This window comes from Mixophyes fleayi, chromosome 10 (genome assembly GCF_038048845.1).
Source record: "Mixophyes fleayi isolate aMixFle1 chromosome 10, aMixFle1.hap1, whole genome shotgun sequence".
Lineage (NCBI taxonomy): Eukaryota > Metazoa > Chordata > Amphibia > Anura > Limnodynastidae > Mixophyes > Mixophyes fleayi.
Genome location: NC_134411.1, coordinates 40625283 through 40652782, shown reverse-complemented (window position 1 = coordinate 40652782; position 27500 = coordinate 40625283). Strand labels below are relative to the sequence as shown.

Here is a 27500-nt window from a genome sequence, read left to right as displayed (position 1 = left end):
GACAGTTGGGGTGGGGTACAGAGGCACAGGACAGTTAGGGGTGGGGTACAGAGGCAAAGGACAGTTATGAGGTGGGGTACAGAGGCACAGGACAGTTAGAGGGTGGGGTACAGAGGCACAGGACAGTTAGAGGGTGGGGTACAGAGGCACAGGACAGTTAGGAGGTGGGGTACAGAGGCACAGGACAGTTAGGGGGTGGGGTACAGAGGCACAGGACAGTTAGGAGGTGAGGTACAGAGGCACAGGACAGTTAGGGGGTGGGGTACAGAGGCACAGGACAGTTAGGGGGTGAGGTACAGAGGCACAGGACAGTTAGGGGGTGGGGTACAGAGGCACAGGACAGTTTGGAGCTGGGGTACAGAGGCACAGGACAGTTAGGGGTGAGGTAAAGGGGCACAGGACAGTTAGGGGGTGGGGTACAGAGGCACAGGACAGTTAGGGGTGAGGTACAGAGGCACAGGACAGTTAGGGGTGAGGTACAGAGGCACAGGACAGTTAGGGGGTGAAGTACAGAGGCACAGGACAGTTAGGGGTGAGGTACAGAGGCACAGGACAGTTAGGGGGTGGAGTACAGAGGCACAGGACAGTTAGGGGGTGAGGTGCAGAGGCACAGGACAGTTAGGGGGTGAGGTACAGAGGCACAGGACAGTTAGGGGGTGAGGTACAGAGGCACAGGACAGTTAGGGGGTGGGGTACAGAGGCACAGGACAGTTTGGAGCTGGGGTACAGAGGCACAGGACAGTTAGGGGTGAGGTAAAGGGGCACAGGACAGTTAGGGGGTGGGGTACAGAGGCACAGGACAGTTAGGGGTGAGGTAAAGGGGCACAGGACAGTTAGGGGGTGGGGTACAGAGGCACAGGACAGTTAGGGGGTGGGGTACAGAGGCACAGGACAGTTAGGGGGTGAGGTACAGAGGCACAGGACAGTTAGGGGTGGGGTACAGAGGCACAGGACAGTTAGGAGGTGGGGTACAGAGGCACAGGACAGTTAGGAGGTGGGGTACAGAGGCACAGGACAGTTAGGGGGTGAGGTACAGAGGCACAGGACAGTTAGAACTGGGGTACAGAGGCACAGGACAGTTAGGGGGTGAGGTACAGGGGCACAGGACAGTTAGGGGGTGGGGTACAGAGGCACAGGACAGTCACATGTCTCCTGTATACAGTCTGATCACACAGCAGGATGGATAAGACATGAGATAAGTAACATCTGTGTGTGATCAGTATGTGGTTTGCCCAGGACAAGCTACATTCAGACACAAAGCTCCCACTATATCCTCCTGTGACATCAGCCTGTGGTTTGTATAAGGAAGTGGAACACTTGGTCCTCACACTGACCCTACAGGAATTTACCCCATTCATTATATCACCAACAATCTGCTTACAATGATCTCTGTGTCTCCGATCACAGAAGAGTCTTCTAATGAGACCACAATGTGAGGTGCCCAGATTGGTTTGGGGAGGGGGCATGTTGGTGCCAATGCTGCCAGATACGGGACTCCATTTACAGTTCGGAGCAAACAAAACTAAAAAGAGCAAATCTGCCCCTGGACAAACAGATGTTGCAGTGAACATTTAGATTTTTTTTGGAAACTACCGGCTGTTTTGTATGTAGCGTGGGCAGCTCCGTGTCTACATTGTACTACTACTACTACTACTGGCTCAAGACTACTAGTCTTGAGCCCGGTGCGCCCCTAAAACTGTCTTCACATATCCAATTCCCCCTGCGGCAGAACAATCTTTTTTCCAAGTTGTAAAATTGAAAGATTCTAGTTGGTTTTACAACCAGTGGACCAACAGCGAAATTAATAATCGCGGACAGCGGTGCAGGAAACAAGATGGCAGCTATGCGTCACGTAGGAAATGTATCCTCTGGCTGGACATGTTATATGACAGTCTTTGTCTACTGTTACCATGTAGATTGCAGATAATCCTGATAACAACTTGTTTGCCAAATAAAACGAATGACTTCACCCTGACGCTGTCATATAACAGCAAGAAGCATCGTTAATATCAAAGGGTCAGGATGCATGGTACATACTGTACATATGGTACATACGGTACACAGCCCCCGCACAAGCAGACCTTTTATTATTTTTATTATTATTATCCTATGTTAGGCGCCACAAGGTTTCCGCAGCGCCGTACATGGTACGAACAGTAGACTATACAGGGTAAGACAGTACAGAACAATAAACACAAAGTACCAGTACTTCAGAAACTCCGGGCAGGCAGATACAGTAAAGACAGAGCGGAAGAACACGTGAGGAGACAGGAGGGGAGAGGGGCCCTGCTCATACGAGCTTACATCCTAAGGGAGGGTGAACATAATCAGGCACAGAAGGGAGCCAGTGAAGCAACGGGGAGAGAAAAAAAGGGGGCCAGGGGAGAAACAGAAGAGGTGAGAGGTTAAGTGGATGGTTGGTAGGCTTTAAGGAACAGGTGAGTTTTAAGTGCCCCCTTGAAGGAGCACAGGTTGGGCGAGATACATTCCAGATACATTATATCACCCACAAAGTCACCGAACAAAACAATCCATGTTAGTGATATATGGGAGACGGATAAATAAATGTCCCCTCAGCAGTCTCCTCTTCATTATATGTACACACGCTGCTATATAGGCAGATAAATTGGCCTTCTATGTCCCATTCAACATTTCCTCATAATAATGATTAGGACGGTCATAGGACAGGTTGGCAAACGCTGTCAGCAGATGATCACTATCGTTACGTGAGGTCATCTCCTCACCTCAATGATGGCATTTACAGAATGCATTGCAGAGCCAATCATAGTGAGAGCTTCACACCTCCTGCTGTAACTGTGTGCCTCACACCGCCTGCTGTAACTGTGTGCCTCACACCTCCTTCTGTAACTGTGTGCCTCACATCTCCTGCTGTAACTGTGAACCTCACACCTCCTGCTGTAACTGTGTGCCTCACACCTCCTGTTGTAACTGTGTGCCTCACACCTCCTGCTGTAACTGTGTGCCTCACACCGCCTGCTGTAACTGTGTGCCTCACACCTCCTGCTGTAACTGTGTGTCTCACACCTCCTGCTGTAACTGTGTGCCTTACACCTCCTGCTGTAACTGTGTGCCTCACACCTCCTGCTGTAACTGTGTGCCTCACACCTCCTGCTGTAACTGTGTGCCTCACACCTCCTGCTGTAACTGTGTGCCTCACACCTCCTGCTGTAACTGTGTGCCTCACACCTCCTGCTGTAACTGTGTGCCTCACACCTCCTGCTGTAACGGTGTGCCTCACACCTCCTGCTGTAACGGTGTGCCTCACACCTCCTGCTGTAACTGTGAGCCTCACACCTCCTGCTGTAACTGTGTGCCTCACACCTCCTGTTGTAACTGTGTGCCTCACACCTCCTGCTGTACCTAACTATTCATATAATGCACCAAGACCATCCCGGTGACAGGATTATCCTCTGCATTATGTATATGACTAGGAGAAGTGTGACCTATGAGGATTTATCAACGGACATCTCTTGGCATATCCCCCAAGATGGCTGCCTCCACGTGTAGGAGACACATGTACAGTACAGTGCTGGATTACCTCAGCTTTTCTGCAACAAAGATAACGCGTCTCTCCAGCAGCAGCGAGGCGAAGATCCGGATGATTTGGCGGACACTGAGGCATCTGAAAAGACATTCAAAGTCTACGTGTTCCAGACGTGAATCCATTGGTCTCCGGAGCTCGATCACCTAGATAGATGAAATACATTAACATGTGGTTTGGACAATACAGAGGTGACGTATGAACACCACATATATAACAAGATGGATCCTCTACCTCATTCCCAGCACCGGGGAGAAACGTCTTCACTCGAATTGTTTTTCCAGGAGCTGGAAATGGAGACTCCATCAAGCTCCTCATGAATGGGTATACGAGTGCGGCAGATATCCCCCTCCTTCGCTCCACCTCATCCAGGATCTGGGAACAAGGAAGGAATTATTATCATTACATAATAACATTATTATTATATACTGTACACTGTCTGCCGTCTCGTCTCCTGTAAGGCTGGGTACACACTACTGGTTTTTCATCTGATTACCGGGCCAATCACACGATAAACCACTGTTTGGCCCAATATCGCCCTAGTGTGTACTCTCCAACGATGAATGATTATCATTCCAAAGCACATTGTACTGTTTAATTTGATTTTTAAACCAGACTAAGGGCTAGATTTACTAAACTGCAGGGTTTGAAAAAGTGGGGAAGTTGCCTATAGCAACCAATCAGATTCTAGCTGTCATTTATTTGGTGCACTCTACAAAATAACATCTAGAATCTGATTGGTTGCTATAGGCAACATCTCCACTTTTTCAAAACCGCAGTTTAGTAAATATATCCATAAAAATCTTGTTCAACGATGGAACGTTGTCGTTGTAATTCTGCAGTGTCTGCACTCAGGACCGGCAGATCTCCATACAGTTTACACAATTTTTTCAGCCAATGGTTATGACAGATGAAGAGCACAGGTCTGAAGGTAATTTGTGTAAAACGCATATAGAGTGTACACAGGAATCGCCTGCTGATCGGGACTCAGTCGTTGGTAAAATCATTAACGATATCGCATCGACAGAAATTTTCTGTAGTGTGTAACCAGCCTTACCTGTTACATGTACAAATTACTATATATCAACATGTTTGGGAGATGACATATTTGGGAAGATTTATCAAAGGTATACAGTGAAGCTAAGCACACAAAATGGACAAATATTCTGCCACGTATCCCCACTGAGCCAGAAATATACTAAATTTATGTGGTTTTAATCATCATTGTTTACTTTGTAAAATATTTGGAGAACTGTCTGGTTACAATGAAAGGAAAAGAAAAGATTGTTTATGTTGGAGTCGTCTGAGGGTTTAATCTCTGTATGAGGAGACGCACCTAAGATATTCTTCATGTGCTATAAAACAGCAGAGAACAGTGGTCTGCTCACTATCCCAGCATCCTCTGCTTCTCTCCCCCAGCAGCTGCCAACACAAATAAGAGGGAGCTCTGTGTTCCCACAAAGACTGCAGCGTGAGGTGATAAAATGAAGAGAGTGAGAGTGAGTATTAAAGTGCTTAGTGGTTTGACCTGGAACCATTCTGCTCCGGCCCTGTGTGTCTGCTGGCGTTAGAGTCACATCAATATCCTCATAACTGCCGCTTTCATGCATGTTGTGGCTTTCAGAACAACAATGTCACAGCGGATGCTATTATTTACCTGGTTCCTGGTCACATGACGGAGACCCTGGACTATGATTGGTTGTCATTCACACAGATGTGCAGGGAAAATATATGAAAACGAACATGAACTTTAGATGCATTTTAACAACGTGTTTTTATCTATGCAATTTACATGCATTGTGTTTTTACCAATTTGTTTTAGTATTGAAGCCGGAGGTGCGTGACTCCAAATCACCCCGTGCGGCCTGTGACTGTGCTGAGGGCTTGGGACATTGGACCCTTCCCAAAAGGTAAAGGGCCCAGTTCCTCCCCATCCCCCAGGAGCCAAAAGACCCCAGAGAGGGAAAAAAGGTCTTCAGGCCCCCCTTCGCCCCCTGGTCATCCACAAGGACCCTCAGGTCCACCTTCTGGCCCCCCTTCGCCGAAGCTAGGGAGGCCCCCTGGTCATCCACAAGGACCCTCAGGTCCACCTTCTGGCCCCCCTTTGCCGAAGCTAGGGAGGCCCCCTGGTCATCCACAAGGACCCTCAGGTCCACCTTCTGGCCCCCCTTTGCCGAAGCTAGGGAGGCCCCCTGGTCATCCACAAGGACCCTCAGGTCCACCTTCTGGCCCCCCTTCGCCGAAGCCAGGGAGGCCCCCTGGTCATCCACAAGGACCCTCAGGTCCACCTTCTGGCCCCTTTCTCCCCTAGGTAAGCTGAAGCTTTCTCTAGGAGAACTGGTTCTTCAGCTCTACCCCACAAGGAGGAAGCCCCCACTGACTTGGGGAGAGGGTTGCCCATAAGGGTCTTCACACAAACCCCATAGAACAAAATGTAACACACACAAACAGAGAAGAAACGTGAAGAAAGTGCTGGTGTTCAATACATTGTGCCAAGTAAGGCCCCGGCCTCATTGTGTTTTTACCAATACAATAATAAGGCAGATACTAAGCGCACTTTAATTTGGAAAGCGCATTTCTGTGCTCAGTAGAACCAATGTAATGAAACATTTCCACATGTAATAAAGACAGTATCAATTGTCCCCCTACTCTTAATGAATAAATATGACACAAGCAGAGGTGAAGCAAGCAGCGCAGTAGGAGATATGAATGGAGTAGATGGGTCTAGGGTGGTAGTAGGTACTATCCAAAGTGGTGGCTTCACAGCATTCACATAGAAATAGAAGCAGATTTATTCATTGACAAGTACCAGAACCAGGACTATGAATGCGCCAGGCAGACTAACATCGGCGTCAATGCAAATATAAAAGTTATGCACTGCCATATTTTATGGGAAACAGCCACAGTGATAATACTTAACATTTATTTATATAGAACCAGCATATTCCACAGCAATTTACAATTGGGAACTAACACAGTAATAAAACAATACTGGGTAATACAGACAGAGAGGTAAGAGGACCCGGCTCACAAGCTTACACTCTATGGGACAATGGGAGTCAGATACATGAGGATAGGTGCTCCATCATATTACATATTGGTCCAGCCAGATTGAAAAGGTAAAAAGTGCTCAGTGGGCTGTGTGATCAGTCACACAGTTGTTGGTCAGGGGGTCAGAGAGTTGATCGTGCATAGAAAGGACACATACAAGCCTTACGTGATGTAATATTATAATCTTCTTACCTTGGAGAAGAGATCGAAGCATCCCAGCCGGCTGATCACACAGTAAACCTCCGGGAGTCGGGGTCCTTTTCCACTGGGCTGTCAGAAGAGAAATAACCTGCGTTACTGGTCATAGTTACTGGGAGAATGAGTCGCCCTCGCTATAAACAGTCACAGAGGACTCTAATAAACTCCATCTGATCAGACGCAGGAACGGCAACAAATTAGCGCCATTTAATATCAGATAAAGCTCTTTGTATGACTTCCACCATGTGACCACGAGACTGGGGCTTATTCTCTAACGCTCCGATCCGAATGGCTTGTAAAACATCCACTAATACAGCAACGTGTATCATTGTGTAACCCTTCTAGTCATGTCTTACTCATCAGTCACAGAAACAAGTATAATGTGAGAGGATCTGTTACACTTATTACTGCAAATACTTCATACACAGATGAGCGGTGAATAATTCACTGTACAATGTTTCTTCTTGTGAATTACATAATAACATGGGAACTATCCCGTATAAATCAAGACGTTTGGTATGTGGAGATCCGATTGGTTGCTACGGATTTAGTGACGATTCCCTTTAAGCGGTGTAACTAAATAACGCTCCTTGTATAGTGCGTCAGTCAGTTGTCCCGTCCACAGCCCAGGGCTCTGACACGCTAATCACATGGGCTCAGAGCACTGTACATACATGTGGAAATACATACAGAGGGCCTGATTCATTAAGGATCTTAAATTAAGAAGTTTCTTATTTAAGTCTCCTGGACAAAACCATACTCCAAAAACATACCGGTAGGTTAATTGGCTGCTATCAGAATTGACCCTAGTCTGTCTGTGTGTGTGTGTATATTAGGGAATTTAGACTGTAAGCCTCAATGGAGCAGGGGCTGATGTAAGTGAGTTCTCTGTACAGCGCTGCGGAATTAGTGGCGCTATATAAATAAATGGTGTTGATGATGATGATGTTACAATGCAAGGGGTGCAAATTAGTATTCTGTTTTGCACATAAGTTAAATACTGTCTGTTTTTTCATGTAGCACACAAATATCAACTTTAAATTTCAATGTACAAATAAGCTATCAAGTATTTGTGTGCTACATGCAAAAACAGTCAGTATTTAACTTATGTGCAAAACAGAAAACTCATTTGCACCCCTTGCATTGTAACATGGTTTTGTCCAGGAGCCTTAAATAAACGTAGAAACTTCTTAATTTAAGATCCTTAATGAATCAGGCCCAGAATTTACAGCAGCTCATTTGTATAAAATGGAGATCGCCAAAAGGCCTTTCACTAGTGATCCTTTGCACACTTGCTTGTGAGAACGCAGCCTCGCTGTACAGTTGGAGCAGCGTGTAGTGACACAGAGATGTCTGGAGGGGAACTGAACTGCACTGAGAAGATGCTATTACTACCGTGAAGCCGTCTCACTCTCACAAAGAGATGAACGTCAGAGATATTTATATTATTTACAGTCCTGAGACATCAGTAACCGGCTGCCATCACTACTAATGTCCTCGGGATGCCGGGAATGTACAGTACAACCGGCGCTGACAATCTGACAACATTCACAGTAGTTTTACTGCACAAATTCACATATTTGTATTATTCAAACAAAGAGCCAGCCAGTAAAAACAGCAGCCACATGGAAGACCAGGAGAGGGTAATATTTTCTTTTATATTAAGATGTTTACTCAAGAACATGACCGACAAAGTTACCCATTAATTATCATATTGTGATGTTATCAATTGTGGTTCACCAGCCTGTAATTTGGGATAACCAGATTATAATTTCAGGCCGGTCTCCATCTTGCTGACATTACTGCTAACAGATATATATATATATATATGATATTACTCAGCGGGTGGGCTCACACACGTGGGGGACTTTCTAGTACTAAGATGCAATATAGCTGACATGATGCAAAATTCCCTGACATCTATATGTTATAAAGGGCAGTACTTATGGAGGGATCGGGTCAGGGTTACAGTCCTTTTATGCTAAACACAAGGAACCAAGGGGTATATTTACTAAACTGCGGGTTTGAAAAAGTGGAGATGTTGCCTATAGCAACCAATCAGATTCTAGTTATGACTTATTTAGTACATTCTACAAAATGGCAGCTAGAATCTGATTGGTTGCTATAGGCAACTTCTCTACATTTTCAAACCCGCAATTTAGTAAATATACCCCCAAGAGTCAAAAATGTCATCTTGTTATTTAGTGCGCAATTCAAATCTCCCTTCTCTGTCATCAGGGCCGTAACTAGGGCTGTGCGACAGGGGCGACCGCCCAGGGCGCAACCCTGAAGGGGGGCGCAATTTAGGAATATTTTAGGTTCATTTGGTTAAAATTGAGGGCTAGGGGGGCAACATTTGTCTTTCTAAGTTACGGATGTCTGTCATACTCTGATGTCACTGCGCTATCGCCGTATCTCTCATAATTATCTGCTAATAACCCAAATAAATCAGAAGGGTGCAGAGAAGTCCATCATTTTATGGTAACAAACCTTGGGCCTGATTCATTAAGGAAAGTAAAGCAAAAAACATGAGTAACTTTGAACCTTGGTTAAACCATGTTACAATGCAAGGGGTGCAAATTGGTTAATTTTTTTGCACATAAGATAAATACTGGCTTTTTCTTCATGTAAGACACAAATACTTGATAGCTTTATTTTTACACTGACATTAAAAGTTGATCTAGGACATGTCCTACCCCAACTATAACTCTGTTCTCACATTTCAAATATAGCCCACCCTCCAATAAACCATGATTTTGCCAAGGTGCAAAGTTACTCCTTTTTGCTTTACTTAATGAATCATGCCCACTGTTGGCTGCTATTAAATTTACCTTAGTCTCTCTCGGTCTGTGCGTGTGTTAGGGAATTTAGACTGTAACCTCCAATGGGGCAGGGGCTGATGTGAGTGAGTTCTCTGTACAGCGCTGCGGAATTAGTGGTGCTATATAAAATAGCACCAATGATGATGAAGTCTGATATAATCTGATGCAATAACATTTATATTGATACACATTAATACATTTCCCAATGCTATTTAAGCCAGTATAGTACTGTGGAGACATATTGCACATAATCTGGAAGATGATCTGGGTTATATACTTGGACTGGGCCAATGATTAAAAAGTACATTAAACTGTGAAAAATAGGTGATGAATAAAAAGTCCTCAGTTCAGTGGGACAACGTTTCGTCACAATATACATATCATCATCATCATCATCTATTTATATAGCACCACTAGTTCCGCAGTGCTGCACAGAGAACTCATTCACATCGGTCCCTGCCCCATTGGAGCTTACAATCTAAATCCCCTAACATACACACACACAGACTAAGAGAGACTAAGGGCAATTTAATAGCACCCAATTAACTGTTACCTACCAGTATGTTTTTGGAGTGTGGGAGGAAACCGGAGGAAACCCACATAAACACGGGGAGAACATACAAACTCCACACAGATAAGGCCATGGTCGGGAATTGCACTCATGACCCCAGCCATCATAGCGAATGAAAATTCCGATATCTAACACCACCCAAAAATTGTCCATACTTCTCATCTGCTGTGCGGGTATTTATTACAAGAAGACAGATATGTGACATCTGTATAATTAAAATTGTATATGCAGATAAGGCAAATGAAGAAAAACTAGTATTATCATTTAAATAAAATGCAGAATGTGGGACGAAATGCCCGGGTTTCCTTCTGCGCTGCACCAGGAGAATAAAACGTGTTAAAGATCTCTTGTTGGACAAGTGTCCATCTAGTGTCCAAGTACAATATATGGAAATAACTTTTCCTGGGTCAATCTACTTTCTCAATACTCGATAGCGCTAAATAATGCGACAGGTGTAATCGCCGAACATAGAAACATGGACATTCAGATTAATCTATATCTGACCCCAAAATTTACACTAAAGGCATCATCACATCACGATGAGGGACTTAAATCTCTTTTTTTGTCCTTATTAGGTAGAAGAGACAGCCGGCCATGGTGATTAAATCAAGTATTTTGGATTTTGGTTAAACCCCATTGTGTCAAATGTGAAGGAATGTGGAAATCATGCCAGGGGTCTTGGAAAGACACCAGGAAAGAGCGATCGTGCAGCAAGCCAGTAAAAGCATTACATTCCTGGGTCACAGAGCTGTCCAGGAACAATATCTGCCGAGAGCTTAGTCAAAGCATTCACATTATGAAATATCACTGCACCAGGACACGTTCAGTGAGGGCTGCAGCTCGGGGATCAGCCGCTGCTGATGAGTTTATATGTAATTCTGGGAAACAACAGGACACAATGTCACTGTTACATACAATACTCTTATTGTGATCAGTCACAGTGAATTACATTGTAATTATCTCTGTGCTCACAATGTGGACACGTACTGAACAGATAATTCTGTGCTATCAGCAGCAGAGGACAGTTTGATTTTTAGTGGATAATTAACTTGTAACGTTTCCATCAATAAGAAACTGTTTTACAGATATTGTTCTGCGGACAGATTTCCAATTCCCACATCCCATCTGGTTACTGGGAAGAAAATCTCATCAATCAGAGTTAAATAATGACCATATACACAATATTGTTAGTGTCTAGAGGGTAAAACTCCTTACATAGAAATGTTTGTTTACAGTAGAACAGTCCAAAGCAGATAAAGGGTGAATGTGAGTGGATGAAGTAAGGAGATCAGGTATAGGAGAATAGAGGCAAGTACACAGCACACAATGCTGAGGGCAGGTGGAGGGAAGGAAGTGAGGGCAGGAAGTGAGGTCAGGTAGAAGGAGGGAAGTGAGGGCAAGTGGAGGGCAGGAAGTGAGGGCAGGTGGAGGGAAGGAAGTGAGGGCAGGTGGAAGGAGGGAAGTGAGGGCAGTTGGAAGGAGGGAAGTGAGAGCAGGTGGAAGGAGGGAAGTGAGGGCAGGTGAAGGGAAGGAAGTGAGAGCAGGTGGAAGGAGGGAAGTGAGGGCAGCTGGAAGGAGGGAAGTGAGGGCAGGTGGAGGGAAGGAAGTGAGGGCAGGAAGTGAGGGCAGGTAGAAGGAGGGAAGTGAGGGCAAGTGGAGGGAAGGAAGTGAGAACAAGTGGAGGGAGGGAAGTGAGGGCAGGTGGAGGGTAGGAAGTGAGGGCAGCTGGAAGGAGGGAAGTGAGAGCAGCTGGAAGGAGGGAAGTGAGAGCAGGTGTAGGGAAGGAAGTGAGGGCAGGTGGAGGGAAGGAAGTGAGGGCAGGTGGAAGGAGGGAAGTGAGGGCAGTTGGAAGGAGGGAAGTGAGAGCAGGTGGAGGGAAGGGAGTGAGGGCAGGAAGTGAGGGCAGGTAGAAGGAGGGAAGTGAGAGCAAGTGGAGGGAAGGAAGTGAGAACAAGTGGAGGGAGTGAAGTGAGGGCAGGTGGAGGGAGGGAAGTGAGGGCAGGTGGAGGGAGGGAAGTGAGGGCAGGTGGAAGGAGGGAAGTGAGGGCAGGTAGAAGGAGGGAAGTGAGGGCAGGTAGAAGGAGGGAAGTGAGGGCAGGAAGTGAGGGCAGGTGGAGGGAAGGAAGTGAGGGCAGGAAGTGAGGGCAGGTAGAAGGAGGGAAGTGGGGGCAAGTGGAGGGAAGGAAGTGAGAACAAGTGGAGGGAGGGAAGTGAGGGCAGGTGGAGGGGAGGAAGTGAGAGCAGGTGGAAGGAGGGAAGTGAGGGCAGCTGGAAGGAAGGAAGTGAGAGCTGGTGGAAGGAAGGAAGTGAAGGCAGGAAGTGAGGGCAGGTAGAAGGAGGGAAGTGAGGGCAAGTGGAGGGAAGGAAGTGAGAACAAGTGGAGGGAGGGAAGTGAGGGCAGGTGGAGGGGAGGAAGTGAGAGCGGGTGGAGGGAGGGAAGTGAGGGCAGGTAGAAGGAGGGAAGTGGGGGCAAGTGGAGGGAAGGAAGTGAGAACAAGTGGAGGGAGGGAAGTGAGGGCAGGTGGAGGGGAGGAAGTGAGAGCAGGTGGAAGGAGGGAAGTGAGGGCAGCTGGAAGGAAGGAAGTGAGAGCAGGTGGAGGGAAGGTTGTGAGGGCAGGTGGAAGGAGGGAAGTGAGGGCAGCTGGAAGGAGGGAAGTGAGAGCTGGTGGAAGGAAGGAAGTGAGGGCAGGTAGAAGGAGGGAAGTGAGGGCAAGTGGAGGGAAGGAAGTGAGAACAAGTGGAGGGAGGGAAGTGAGGGCAGGTGGAGGGGAGGAAGTGAGAGCAGGTGGAAGGAGGGAAGTGAGGGCAGCTGGAAGGAAGGAAGTGAGAGCAGGTGGAGGGAAGGTTGTGAGGGCAGGTGGAAGGAGGGAAGTGAGGGCAGCTGGAAGGAGGGAAGTGAGAGCTGGTGGAAGGAAGGAAGTGGGGGCAGGAAGTGAGGGCAGGTAGAAGGAGGGAAGTGAGGGCAAGTGGAGGGAAGGAAGTGAGAACAAGTGGAGGGAGGGAAGTGAGGGCAGGTGGAGGGGAGGAAGTGAGAGCAGGTGGAAGAAGGGAAGTGAGGGCAGCTGGAAGGAAGGAAGTGAGAGCAGGTGGAGGGAAGGTTGTGAGGGCAGGTGGAAGGAGGGAAGTGAGGGCAGCTGGAAGGAGGGAAGTGAGAGCTGGTGGAAGGAAGGAAGTGAGGACAGGAAGTGAGGGCAGGTAGAAGGAGGGAAGTGAGAACAAGTGGAGGGAGAAAAGTAAGGGCAGGTGGAAGGAGGGAAGTGAGGGTAGGTGGAAGGAGGGAAGTGAGAACAAGTGGAGGGAAGGAAGTGAGAACAAGTGGAGGAAGGAAATGAGGGCAGGTGGAGGGATGGAAGTGAGGGCAGGTGGAGGGAGGGAAGTGAGGGCAGGTGGAGGGAGGGAAGTGAGGGCAGGTGGAGGGAGGGAAGTGAGGGCAGGTGGAGGAAGGAAATGAGGGCAAGTGGAGGGAGGGAAGTGAGAGCAGGTGGAGGGAGGGAAGTGAGAACAAGTAGAGGGAGGGAAGTGAGAGCAGGTGGAGGGAGGGAAGTGAGAGCAGGTGGAGGGAGGGAAGTGAGAACAAGTGGAGGGAGGGAAGTGAGAACAAGTGGAGGGAAGGAAGTGAGAACAAGTGGAGGGAAGGAAGTGAGAACAAGTGGAGGGAAGGAAGTGAGAACAAGTGGAGGGAAGGAAGTGAGAGCAGGAGGAGGAAGGAAATGAGGGCAGGTGGAAGGAGGGAAGTGAGGACAGGTGGAGGGAAGTGAGAGCAGGTGGAGGGAGGAAAGTGAGGGCAGGTGGAGGAAGGAATGAGCACATGTTGGGGTGTATCTAAACTCCTTGTAGCACATCATGATAAAACGTGTAGGTTATATCCCATGACAGGCCATTACTAGTGACTGGTGACAAACGTCTTTCAGCCTAATTAAGACTGCAGTAAATCCCCACAAGATGGAGAAGAAGCCAGTCATTGGCCGCTCCCTCAGTCTCTATCATTATCAGTAATATGAAAGCTGGAGGAAATGTAGGTGACACAGAGCACTTATCATTATCCCAGCAATGGCATTATACTGTGTCTGTGTATTACAATGTTAGTCTCCATAGTGATCTATGTAACTGCAATGAGCAATGCCAGAGATTCCCCAATATAAGGAAATGTGTATATCTGCAGAATGCAGATGGTTGTATCTTTGTATTTAATATTCTGTGCTCTAGTTCCCAGGGTAAGAAAGGCATATCAATGCAGTGACAGATAGGAGCAATGTGTATATAGAAATATGTATAGTAACTTATCAAAAAAACTACAACAAAATAACTGAAACATTTTAAGAGTGTTACAAATTGTTGGGCGTACAACCATTTAAATGAACAGAAAATGAGTGGATTGAAAGATAGTACTTTCATTACATAGAAATAATAATCTGTAAAACAAAGGAAAAAATGTGAGCACTTATTAAATGTCTAATACCCCATCCCCTATAGCGCTATGTCCCTGGGGGTCATTTACAACCCCCCCCTCCACACACACACATTACACCAGCAAATACCATAATGATACCAGAAATCAACATATCCAGCCACTGTGGATAGATATATAGGCGCGCACAAAGGTTGGGGTTGGTAATGGAGCCTATATATGAAGACCTGGTTGAAGATTATTTGGTGCGATAGGCTAACAGCAAGATGCACCAAATAAAACATCAAGTGAAAACAAAATCTAATTCTAAGGAATTGGATATGTAAATGAGCTAGTAGAGGAGGAGTCTGTGTATATTGGAAGGCGTGGGGTGACTTTACAGATTGGAGGACTGTTCAAACTTAATGATGAACATGAAAATCCCACCACTAAAACGAGATGCATTTACACAACAAGGGAGGTCTACCAGCAAAGAGAATCTCTGTATGACTAGCAGAACAAGCAGGTTCGTTATAATGTACCATACACTCAGGGGGCAGCCATAGTAAAATACTACAATGTTAGGGGGATATCAGTCAAATACAAATGAACAAATCATTTCATGACTAACAAGGATTCTAACACTCATGTATGGGAATCAGCATACAGGACCGTGCCCAGTGCCATCAGCCCTGCCTGCCCTATACTACGTTCACACGCACAACTCCATGACTTCATCTCTCCCACTGACCGCTATGTGTTTTCTATTTTTTGCTGATATAAATACCAGAACCAGAAATAATTATTCTAGTACAAATGTAGATTTTTTTTTTTTTCTTTAAAAACTAACGTGTACAGTGTCCAGATTTCCCCTAATCCAAAACTTCTTATGTGGCCTTTGAATATTAGCCAGCAGGATACTTGTAGCCAGATTACAGTGTGTGACACCCAGTTAGATATCCCAGCTTGTGATAACTCAGAAGAAAACTTTATTTTTGTTGTAGCTACAAAGTCAGACTGAAAGCGACGCAATGACTCACAGCTCCCACTAGTATCAAAGTCCAGCAGGGGGAAACAATCTCAGGTCTCACTACTGATCAAAATATAAATTATTCACGTATTTAACTCTTTCTTTAGTGACACAATATTATGTGTACACGGCCCACCACTGGCCCCAATTCACTACATGTTGATTTGGGGATTTAAATTAATCCAGAATAGGAAAAATCCTACTTCAGGGTTATGTTTATATGCATTCTTATAATCCTCTTTTTACAACAATGTTGTATTGTACCAAATATATAAACTAATTATTCATCCTACGCTATTATTTTGTAGAAGTACCTACTAGCTTACTCCTGATTCATGTACAAACACAACAAATTTTATATGTGATGGGATAATATGCAATAAGATTTTACAGTGATTGCTGCATGAGTGGTACAGGGATGATGTAAAACAATTATCTAATCCTAGAAATCTCTAAAAAACATTTATATTATTCTATTAAATTCTGTGAGTTCACATGTGGGAAGCTTTTATCTGTGTTTGTTAAACTGTTCTTGATAGAACCATGTTGTACAAATAAAATAACGTTGTACTTTATAAACAAACGTTATTCATTCTACACCCGAGTGTTACAACATCATCTGACTGAACCAGAGCCGCTCAGTTGGCTCCACAACCATTGAAGAGGTTTTAAGTAGATAATTTATGAAAATGAAACACGGACATTTATCTCCCGGAGGCAGAAAAACAGAAATTATACAATCTGCTGCACAGTTTGAGTTATGAGATGTGTGATGAATCTTTCGGGAATTAGTTGCACAAACTTGTTCTGTCGCCATAAACGCGCAGGGAAACGTCACTGTCTGGGGGAATAACTGGGCTCTCATTTAAAACTGTAATCTCATGAAAAAATAAGAGGAGTATCTTCTTTTAACCTAAATTACTCTAAGAGAAGACACATAGAACTGTTCTATTATCACCATTTTTCTTTAAGATGCTATCAGTGATTCACAGTTTGTCAAGTGTCACATGATTACCATAGTAACCACAGTCACATGACACATGATGTAGTGAGCAGAGAGCCATGCTTGTGGCAGAGCATGTGATTAACAAGGAAGCTCTAAAAACCAGCTTTGTAAAGAGAAGATGCACCTGGCAAATCAATCAATGGAAAAAGCAAGAATCTCTGGCATTCACATGAATAATAGTTCAGCCCACAAAATGTCTGCCTCGACGGTGTGACGTGGTGATGGGTGCACTAATCCCCTTACCATATTACTGAAGACATGAATTAACCGCCAATGCCCTGAAATCACTGAGGGTTACAACACTTCTGCAGTTTCCGAGGGTGAGACGAGTTTGGAGAGATTGACGGACTTCCCAGGGGCAAACGCAGGATTTGTAGAGGGGTGTTTCCACACCACCCCGCCAGTGGGCGTGACCAGCATGCATGGGGGCGTGGCTATAATTTTAGACAGTGCTTGGCTGCTCTCCAACTCTTCCTATCCCCGTAATCTACATGGGCAATGCTGCATGCACTACTGTTAGGTGCACGCAGCTCTTCCTTTTCAAGCAGAGACGTGTGAAGTGGGGGCAGGGTCCAGCCACCTTAATTATACAGTGCCCCAGACTTGAAGGAGGGTTTCCAGGCACTAGGAAACCCCCCTCAGTTTGCCTTTGCTTCCCGTCACCATCATCATTTAATTTTATCTATGAATTTCTGTATTGATCACTCTGAGCTAAGCAGACCGGTGAGGAAAGAGTTAAAAAGGTCGATCTAATGAGGACCCGACCCTGAAGGGTTCCAATCACAATTTGCAGGATTTCTCCTTAGCAAGCTCAGTTGTTTACACTGTCATTCTTAGATGGCTGTGGTTGGAGGAACGCGTGTAGTAAGACAATAACATTCCTGTGTGTCACATCATGTACCAGACAACAGCTATAAAAGACAAACATAGATTTTATTGCACAATAACACGCTGTGAATGCAGGGGAATAACGTGCCCTAACCTCAGACACACATCACCGAGAATAAGAACTGAATTAATGATAATATTCTTACAATCACAGCGCAAAGTCCCCAAGAATTACATTACAAAGAGCTCAACAAACCTGTGTTTAGCTCCCAGCCGCCATTTACATAATAACATGACCCCCAAACACTTGTGTATTCATGGTGTAATTCTGTTATTTATTATTTCAAAGTAGAGATTACATTAGCAGACTGTCCCCCAGGCCGTGCTTCTGGCAGAATAAGGTCAATCCTGCTTTATTGTACATATACTACAGAGCTGCCTCGTGATAACTGCCCTTGTGTACAATATCACATCCTCAGTCTATATTAGAGCTGTGGAACTACAAGTCCCAGCTTTCCTTGCTAGCCAAAGAGATACTGGTAGACTGAACAGGCCAGTGCTGGGATGTGATAGGAGAAATGGAGGTGCTACCCATAACAACCAATCAGATTTTACCTATCATTTCTAGGATGTACTAGATAAATGATAGCTGGAATCTGATTGGCTGCTATGGACAACACTTCCAGATATCCTTTATAGAAGGTTTGGTACATCAATCATTTTGTCTCAATTCCATGCAATACATCTAACGCTTTCTAAATCAATATTAATCGTTATCTCACTGATCGGGTGCTTTCTGATTGATTCAGGGAGTCTACAGAGTTTCTAGCCATAAACTGGTACATATAATATATCAGTATAGAAAGGAATCGTGCAGGTATTTACATGTTCATTTTCTCTACTGGATTGTATCCAGTGAAACTACGGACAGGTGGGAAACACAGAACCATTAACATAATGTGAATGGGAATATATCACTATTTATAAGCAGCACCGTTTTCCTTTATTTCCCAATAAATCCTTAGTAAAAACACAAAGATACAAGTTACAGAGAATCACACTGATCAGCATATTTCCATCTACTAAGATAAGTGGTTGTCAGGCTCCAACACTGACAGAGGGCAAATTATCATATAACAGGTAGAACACGTTGAACTGTTACAATGTATGTTCTTTCTATAAGCCCTGATATTCCAGTGAAATATAACAGGAACTATATAGAAACACTGTCTGTGAGGCCTCTGTCCATAGATTACAGATTGATAAAAGTGTAACAAACTTTCATACGTTCTTCTATATTTGTGATTGCTGACAGGTCATGATAAATATATCGTAGCAACGAGCAGGTTTACAAGTCCTGAGCTAAAGACGTTATTGAAGAGTTTTATGACGGGAAAACATGTTTTTGTTTTCTTTGGTGATTAAACAAACCTCATATTTACTTGCCCTGTGGTTTCACCTAAGAGGAATCAGTCAGTGATTTGGTGTCAGTTTGTATACTGCTCGATCTGCTTTCAGTCTATTCCACAGAACACAGATTTTTACAAATCACATCTTGTTTAGCAATAAATATAACGGAGATCTAAAATACATTTTTTACAAATATTTTAAAAGTTATATATATTGCGAAATACATTTGTTGCGAGATTGTCTCTAGGGACAATGAAGCTAAAGGGCCCAGTATCAAGTCACAGCCTGAAAAACACATAGTTCTCCTGTATTCTCTACCCAACACCCCGCTCTACGGTACTCTCTGTCCCACACAGCCTGAAAATCATCCTGCTCTCTGATACTCTCTACCCTGCACAGCCTGAGAAACACCCCGCTCTCCTGCACTCTCTACCCTGCACAGCCTGAGAAACACCCTGCTCTCCTGCACTCTCTACCCTGCACAGCCTGAGAAACACCCCGCTCTCCTGCACTCTCTACCCTGCACAGCCTGAGAAACACCCCGCTCTCCGGTACTCTCTACCCTGCACAGCCTGAGAAACACCCCGCTCTCCTGCACTCTCTACCCTGCACAGCCTGAAAAACACCCCGCTCTCCTGCACTCTCTACCCTGCACAGCCTGAGAAACACCCTGCTCTCCTGCACTCTCTACCCTGCACAGCCTGAGAAACACCCCGCTCTCCTGCACTCTCTACCCTGCACAGCCTGAAAAACACCCCGCTCTCCTGCACTCTCTACCCTGCACAGCCTGAGAAACACCCTGCTCTTCTGCACTCTCTACCCTGCACAGCCTGAGAAACACCCCCTCTCCTGCACTCTCTACCCTGCACAGCCTGAGAAACACCCCGCTCTCCGGTACTCTCTACCCTGCACAGCCTGAGAAACACTCCGCTCTCCTGTACTCTCTACCCTGCACAGCCTGAGAAACACCCCGCTCTCCGGTACTCTCTACCCTGCACAGCCTGAGAAACACCCCGCTCTCCTGCACTCTCTACCCAGCATAGCCTGAGAAACACCCCGCTCTCTGATACTCTCTATCCTGTACAGCCTCAGAAACACCCCGCTCTCAAGCAGAAGTGTTATGTCAATTAATAACATTTTATCACATTGTGCTTTATGCAGTGTCTTGTAAAGGGTAACATGCTTTGAATTCCAAGAAAAGTAAAATATATGCAATAATATATTTGGAAAACTAACGTTTCCATTTGTAAGAATGGAGAAAAGACTCTTTGCCTACCAACAATCTTCGGCAATATCCAAACCTCCGGCTGCCATCTTCACCTGTCAGCATGAAGGAGAAAGTCTCACTAGAACAGAAGAAACACACTCTTATCTTGTGAGAAAATTTGCAGGATGGATACAAGCCAGAGGGTCACTGCTGCTAATTTCAGACATTGTCCGGCTGCAGAGGGGGAGATTGGGGTCTGGCTCAGCGAGGTCTCAGGCACGTCACTTTATACATGGCGCAGTAACGTCACTTTATACATGGCGCAGTAAGGTCACTTTATACATGGCGCAGTAACGTCACTTTATACATGGCGCAGTAAGGTCACTTTATACATGGCGCAGTAAGGTCACTTTATGCATGGCGCAGTAAGGTCACTTTATACATGGCGCAGTAAGGTCACTTTATGCATGGCGCAGTAAGGTCACTTTATGCATGGCGCAGTAAGGTCACTTTATGCATGGCGCAGTAAGGTCACTTTATACATGGCGCAGTAAGGTCACTTTATACATGGCGCAGTAACGGCACTTTATGCATGGCGCAGTAACGTCACTTTATGCATGGCGCAGTAAGGTCACTTTAAGCATGGCGCAGTAACGTCACTTTATGCATGGCGCAGTAAGGTCACTTTATACATGGCGCAGTAACGGCACTTTATGCATGGCGCAGTAAGGTCACTTTATACATGGTGCAGTAAGGTCACTTTATACATGGCGCAGTAACGTCACTTTATACTGTATTTGGCGCGGTAACATCGAAACCTGCCCCGATCTGTCAAATGTGTCAGTCATGGGGCCACAGGGATCACACAACAAGAACAATATATTCAAGGCTGATATGCACATACCTGTTATACTCTGACACGCACACACCTACCTATTATACTCGGACACGGGCATCCAGTCCCGGGCATCAGGGAAACAGAATTGGGGAATAGCTTTCAGACGCTCCTCTGCCTCCCGCATCTGCTTCGTGGGCCTCTCTAGCTGTGGAGGCCAAACTCCAGTTAATGAGACTATATGCAAATATATAAATCAAATCCTTACACATTTACCTGTAATTTTATTATTTAGAAAATGTCACTAATAAAATAAATAACACAGAAATCTGCATATAAAACATGTGCATTATCCATGTGACAGGACAGAAGATCTCCTGATACTGAGACTTGTGAAACTAATAACAGACATTGGTCATGTATTATATATTTGACCGTCAATAAAAATTGGTTAAAAAAAACCATACAATGGTCACTATGTCGCACACACACAGAGCCACGCTTGTGTCTCACACACACACAGAGCAGAGCTTGTGTCTCACACACACACAGAGCAGAGCTTGTGTCTCACACACACACAGAGCAGAGCTTGTGTCTCACACACACACAGAGCAGAGCTTGTGTCTCACACACACACAGAGCAGAGCTTGTGTCTCACACACACACAGAGCTACACTTGTGTCTCACACACACACAGAGCCGCGCTTGTGTCTCACACACACACAGAGCCGCGCTTGTGTCTCACACACACACACAGAGCCGCGCTTGTGTCTCACACACACAGAGAGCCGCGCTTGTGTCGCACACACACAGAGCCGCGCTTGTGTCGCACACACACAGAGCTGCGCTTGTGTCGCACACACACAGAGCTGCGCTTGTGTCGCACACACACAGAGCTGCGCTTGTGTCGCACACACACAGAGCTGCGCTTGTGTCGCACACACAAACACACACACAGAGCCACACTTGTGTCTCACACACACACAGAGAGCCTCGCTTGTGTCTCACACACACACAGAGCCGCGCTTGTGTCTCACACACACACAGAGAGCCGCGCTTGTGTCTCACACACACACAGAGAGCCGTGCTTGTGTCTCACACACACACAGAGCCACGCTCGTGTCTCACACACACAGAGCCGCGCTTGTGTCTCACACACACACAAACAGAGCCACGCTCGTGTCTCACACACACAGAGCCACGCTCGTGTCTCACACACACAGAGCCACGCTCGTGTCTCACACACACAGAGCCACGCTCGTGTCTCACACACACAGAGCCACGCTCGTGTCTCAAACACACAGAGTCACGCTCGTGTCTCACACACACAGAGCCATATATGTGTTGCTATAGAACACACTGAACAAAGAAACATCACCGAGAGAATAGTAGATTCCGCTAGCTTATGTGACAGATACCTGAGAAGGAAGGGGTCCCAGGAGTGAGGGGCCATTATCAGATTGTGTCCTCAGTGACGCAATGATACAAACACATTATACTAATTTGTACAGTCATGGCCAAAAGTATTGAGAATGACACAAGTATTGGTTTTCACAAAGTTTGCTGCTTCAGTGTTTTTAGACCTTTTTGTCAGATGTTGCTATGGGACACTGAAGCAAAATTACAAGCATTTCATAAGTGTCAAAGGCTTTTATTGACCATTACATTAAGTTTATTCAAAGAGTCAAATATTTGCAGTGTTGGCCCTTCTTTTTGCAGACCTCTGCAGTTCGCCCTGGCATGATGTCAATCAACTTTTGGGCCACGTAGTGACTGATGGACGCCCATTCTTGTCTAATCAATGCTAGGAGTTTGTCAGAATTTGGGAGTTTTTGTTTGTCCACCCGCCTCTTGAGGGTTGAACACAAGTTCTCAATGGGATTAAGGTCTGGGGAGTTTCCTGGCCATGGACCCAAAATGTCGATGTTTTGATCCCAGAGCTACTTAGTTATCACTTTTGCCTTATGGCAAGGTGCTCCACCATGCTGGAAAAGGCATTGTTCATCACCAAACTGTTCTTGGATGGTTGGGGAAGTTGCTATTGGAGGATGTTTTGGTGCCATTCATTATTCATGGCTGTGTTCTTAGGCAAAATTGTGAGTGAGCCCACTCCCTTGGCTGAGAAGCAACCTCACATATGAATGGTCTCAGGACACTTTACTGTTGGCATGACACAGGGCTGATGGTAGCACTCACCTTTCATTCTCAGGACAAGCGTTTTTCAGAGAAAATTACTCCTGAGCAAGATCTGCACTGGTGGTGCCCTGATTCCACAGCTGAATCAACTTTAGGAGACGGTCCTTACGCTTGCTGGATGTTCTTGGGCACCCTGAAGTCATCTTCACAACTATTGAACCTCTCTCCTAGAAGTTCTTGATGATCTGATAAATGGTTGATTTTGGTGCAATCTTACTAGCAGCAATAACCTTGCCTGTGAAGCCCTTTTTGTGCAAACCAATGATTACTGCACGTGTTTCCTTGCATATAACCATAGTTAACAGAGGAAGAACAATGATTTCAAGCACCACCCTCCTTTTAAAGCTTCCAGTCTGTTATTCTAACTCAATCAGCATGACAGAGTGATCTCCAGCCTTGTCCTTGTCAACTCTCTCATCTGTGTTAACAAGAGAATCACTGACCTGATGTCAGCTGGTCTTTTTGTGGTGGGTTGGAATGCAGTGGAAATGTTGTTTTTGGGATAAAGTTGATAGTCATGGCAAAGAGGAACTTTGAAATTAATTGCAATTCATCTGATCGCTCTTCATGACATTCTGGAGTATATGCAAATTGCCATCACAAAAACTGAGGCAGCAGATTTTGTGAAAAATAATATTTGTGTCATTCTCAAAACTTTTGGCCATGACTGTAAAGGGTGGAACTCGGAGTAATGTTATTAGTGGGGCATATTATAAATGAATGTAACAATATAATGATAGTAGTGGGGCGTATTAGAAATTAATGTAATGGTATAATGTTATCATTGATATTAGTCAGGTGTATTATAAGTGGGTGTAACACAGAGATCAGGATACGGTTCAGGGTACGTACCTTGGGAAACTGATATGTCACCTCAGGGATATACGTGTTTTTGGACGGCTTTTTCTTCATAGAAACCACCACAAAGTACTCAAACAGCTCCCGCTCCTGCCACTCGATCAGCTCCAGTTCCAGAGTACGGTAACTGGGGGCTCTGTTCAGCATGGATTGGATGTGAACCAAACGCTGGGTGTGTGCTGGAACAGTATCCACAGGCACTAAGGGTTAAACTTGACTACAGCTGACACCAACTACGGCCATAGTTATATTTATTTTTACCAGTTGTTGTATTATACACACACACACACATATATATATATATATATATATATATATATATATATATATATATATATATATGTATATATATGTGCATATATTCCGACCAATCCCAGACAGGGTTATATACACATTCCCACCAGTCACAGACAGGGTTACATACATTTTCCCACCAATCACAGAGAGGGTTGCAGCAGACATCTACGAATTGGAAGGATGTTTATATAGATGAAGCAGAGTTTACTGCAGTGAATCATGGAACAGAACGTATTTACAATTAATTAAATTTCCCCACTTGTCATTTATCTGAACAATATACTCCTGAGCCACAGAGGACTATTTTCCACAATACATTCTGCTCCATTGTAAATATCTCTACCAACCACAATGAAACAAAATAACACCCCACATTCCCTCCTCACCTTTGAATCTGTCGTCCGAGTCACTTTCGCTCTCACTGTTGTCATCTGCAGATAGAAAGTAATAATGATAATTGTAAACGTTTAACGACTACACTCCTGACACCAGTATTGTGTACAGGATTCACAGAGAGTCCGACAAAAGCTTTGGAGAGAACTGAGCACTGCAGGGAAATGGGGGATTTCTACTGAAAGGTACGTCCCAAAGATTAATTCCACTACAAGATAAACATAGACAACAGCCCCCCCCCCCCCCCCCACCAGCTGAGGAGGGAACTATAAAAATAAATCCTGGAGGATCTCACCTTCAGGAACCAACACTAAGCTGGATAAATATAGCAATGCCTTCAGGAGTGATGGTAAAGGGGTTTCTGACTTTATACATGAGATTACTTAATCCCCTGCCTTTCTGATAATGGTACTTTCACTGTATCTGGGGGGTCCTGTTAGCCGGACCCCTGCTGGTCACCTCCGTCAGTTGTATTCTGTACATACAAGCAACGAGAGACGCACAATCTGTCCAAATCTCTTCATGATTCCTGTCCACCTGTACCCAGAAACCTCTACGTAGATAATGTCATAAATAATTTTGTTAGTTAACAAGACCTAATCCAGTTCCACAAATAATTCAATGAATTTCCCCCCACCAACCCTTATAAATGAATAACTGTTTCACCCATTGCTTTGATGAATCCACCTGTGTACACCGCAGACGAAAACCTGCGCTACGGAATTTGCTGGTGCTGTATAAATAAATGATGATGATGATGATATACTACAGACACATCCTATAATTCTATACATTATTTACAGTCTGTGCGGATCCATCACCACAGAAAGAGACAACCAACATAAGGACCTTAAGAATTACTTTATCAGCAGAGTCTGCAGATCTCCCAGGATCCAGCTACTGATTACAGGGAGAACTAAACCGTGTACTTGTTAATATATAGATACAACCCACGGCTCATTTAATGGATCCCCGACTTCCAGTTCCCTTTCAGAATCTGATACACAAGGACCAGATACATGTACACACCACATGTCCTTAGTACAGACAAGTGCTCAGAGGAATAGATACACCAATTGGTCTTATACACTGTGGAACACGCCAAATAAAAATTGTCCGTATATAAGAGAGACTGGGAATTCAGTTTTGAAAGGGAAATTCAGGATGGGAAATTAGGGAATAATCTGGGAAATTAAATGAATGGGAAAATGAAAAACAAATTTGCAAATAGGTTTAAATTGGAGCCCAGGATTTATAACGATTAGTGATAAAATCTGAACGGATGATAGTTGTTTACGATGATTAGCAACCTCACACAATATCTAAATGCCAGATATACACGTACAATGAATGATCAACCAAGAAACATATCGCCATTAAATTACTAGATGTCATCTATTTTGTGGACTCCCCTATCAGCCGTCAGTTACAGAAGTCAGAATGAGGATACATTATTTTCTGTTTACAACAGTAAAGATGTATGTTTACTGTAATTACAAGTTACTTTGTATCAAGTCCATTCAGACATTTTTGGGGATAATTTATAGCTTGGTGAAAACTGTGTCTGGGTACAGGATTTGTTCCTAACTATAAATATATATATATATATATTATACTCTACGGGTTAGCTGTATCAAGCCTTCTAGAAAGGTGCCCATAGCAACCAATCAGATTGTAGCTATCATTTATCTAGTGCATTCTAGAAAACAATAGCTAAAATCTGATTGGTGTTTAGAAGGTTTGATACATGAATATGATCACATGTTCCTGTCTTGTCTTAGACACATATAAAATAAGTGCTTTGATTTATAATATGCAATAAAATCACACATTTCAGACGACAGAGTGGACGTAGCCTGAATCACAGCGGTACAGTGACGCAGGTGGTGCTCAGATCACAAGTTTATAGTTGTGTAAATAGGGGGACATAAGTGTAACAGACAAGTCAGGACATTGTGTCAGTCTAATATTAACTTATATTACTCAGTTACCTCTCAGTGATGCTGTCTCGATGTTGGACATTGAAAGTTTTTTCAATCTTTTCTTTCCGCGTTTTGCACTATAGATGGCGTTAATCCTCTGCACCAGCTGTTCAAGAAAAACAGTTTATAGCACCTGGAAACCTTACATAGCAAATACAAGTATTAGAACAGTAGAACAGAGCTGGGGTATATCCTGCTTGCATAGTGCCCACTCTAACAATGTGCTCACCTTAGGGATCCTGCGGGCCCTACGTGAGGACAGGAGCCCGCTGGTGGTGCTGAGGCTATCTTCATTCAGGCTGGAGGGCGAGGGTGGGATTGTCAGCTGTGCCAGTAGCAGCATGTCATCGTGACTGTGCCGTTTGGGCAGACGAGTTACACGATGACCTTTCCTCTCGGAGGAGTTCCCGACACGCAGCGAATGACTCCCAGACTTAGACGTTACCTGGAAAACACATTCAGGTTACAGTGAAGCCGACGCCGAGCGGCACTGAGGGAATAGACAACTCTTCAGCAAATTGTATGGCAGGAGGATTTACATGTGTGACAACACTCCCTGATTCTGGAAGATATCATATGTTAATAGACAGAGGCGTGATGATTTAGCGCCATCATACACAATGCCCCGCCCACTTGATGCTGCAACCAGCGTTTATATCCCAGAGGACAGGAACGAAAAGTAGAAAAGTACAAGTCAATGAGAAGAGAAAGCATTTCCTGTCCAAATTAGATATCATATTATTCCCTGCAGTGACCATCATATTATACTCACTAACAACCAGCATATTATTTGCTACACTCACCATCATATTCTACTTAATAAAGGCAAGAATATTATTTCCTGCAGTGACCATACTTATCAATGAC

General features: G+C 44.8%; 1 protein-coding gene across 6 annotated transcripts in view; it reads right to left on the bottom strand.

Annotated features, from left to right (window-relative positions):
- DENND2B (DENN domain containing 2B) overlaps nucleotides 1-27500 on the bottom strand; it is a 149723-nt gene that overhangs the window by 9541 nt on the left and 112682 nt on the right. For all 6 annotated transcript variants that reach the window (XM_075188527.1, XM_075188531.1, XM_075188529.1 and 3 more), the window contains 9 exons: nucleotides 26863-27078; nucleotides 26643-26739; nucleotides 24645-24689; nucleotides 23956-24140; nucleotides 21006-21115; nucleotides 20142-20211; nucleotides 6806-6883; nucleotides 3797-3937; nucleotides 3560-3708 (listed from right to left, as the gene is read on the bottom strand). In XM_075188527.1, coding sequence (XP_075044628.1) covers nucleotides 3560-3708; nucleotides 3797-3937; nucleotides 6806-6883; nucleotides 20142-20211; nucleotides 21006-21115; nucleotides 23956-24140; nucleotides 24645-24689; nucleotides 26643-26739; nucleotides 26863-27078 — 1091 coding nt within the window. The remainder of the gene's footprint in view (nucleotides 1-3559; nucleotides 3709-3796; nucleotides 3938-6805; nucleotides 6884-20141; nucleotides 20212-21005; nucleotides 21116-23955; nucleotides 24141-24644; nucleotides 24690-26642; nucleotides 26740-26862; nucleotides 27079-27500) is intronic.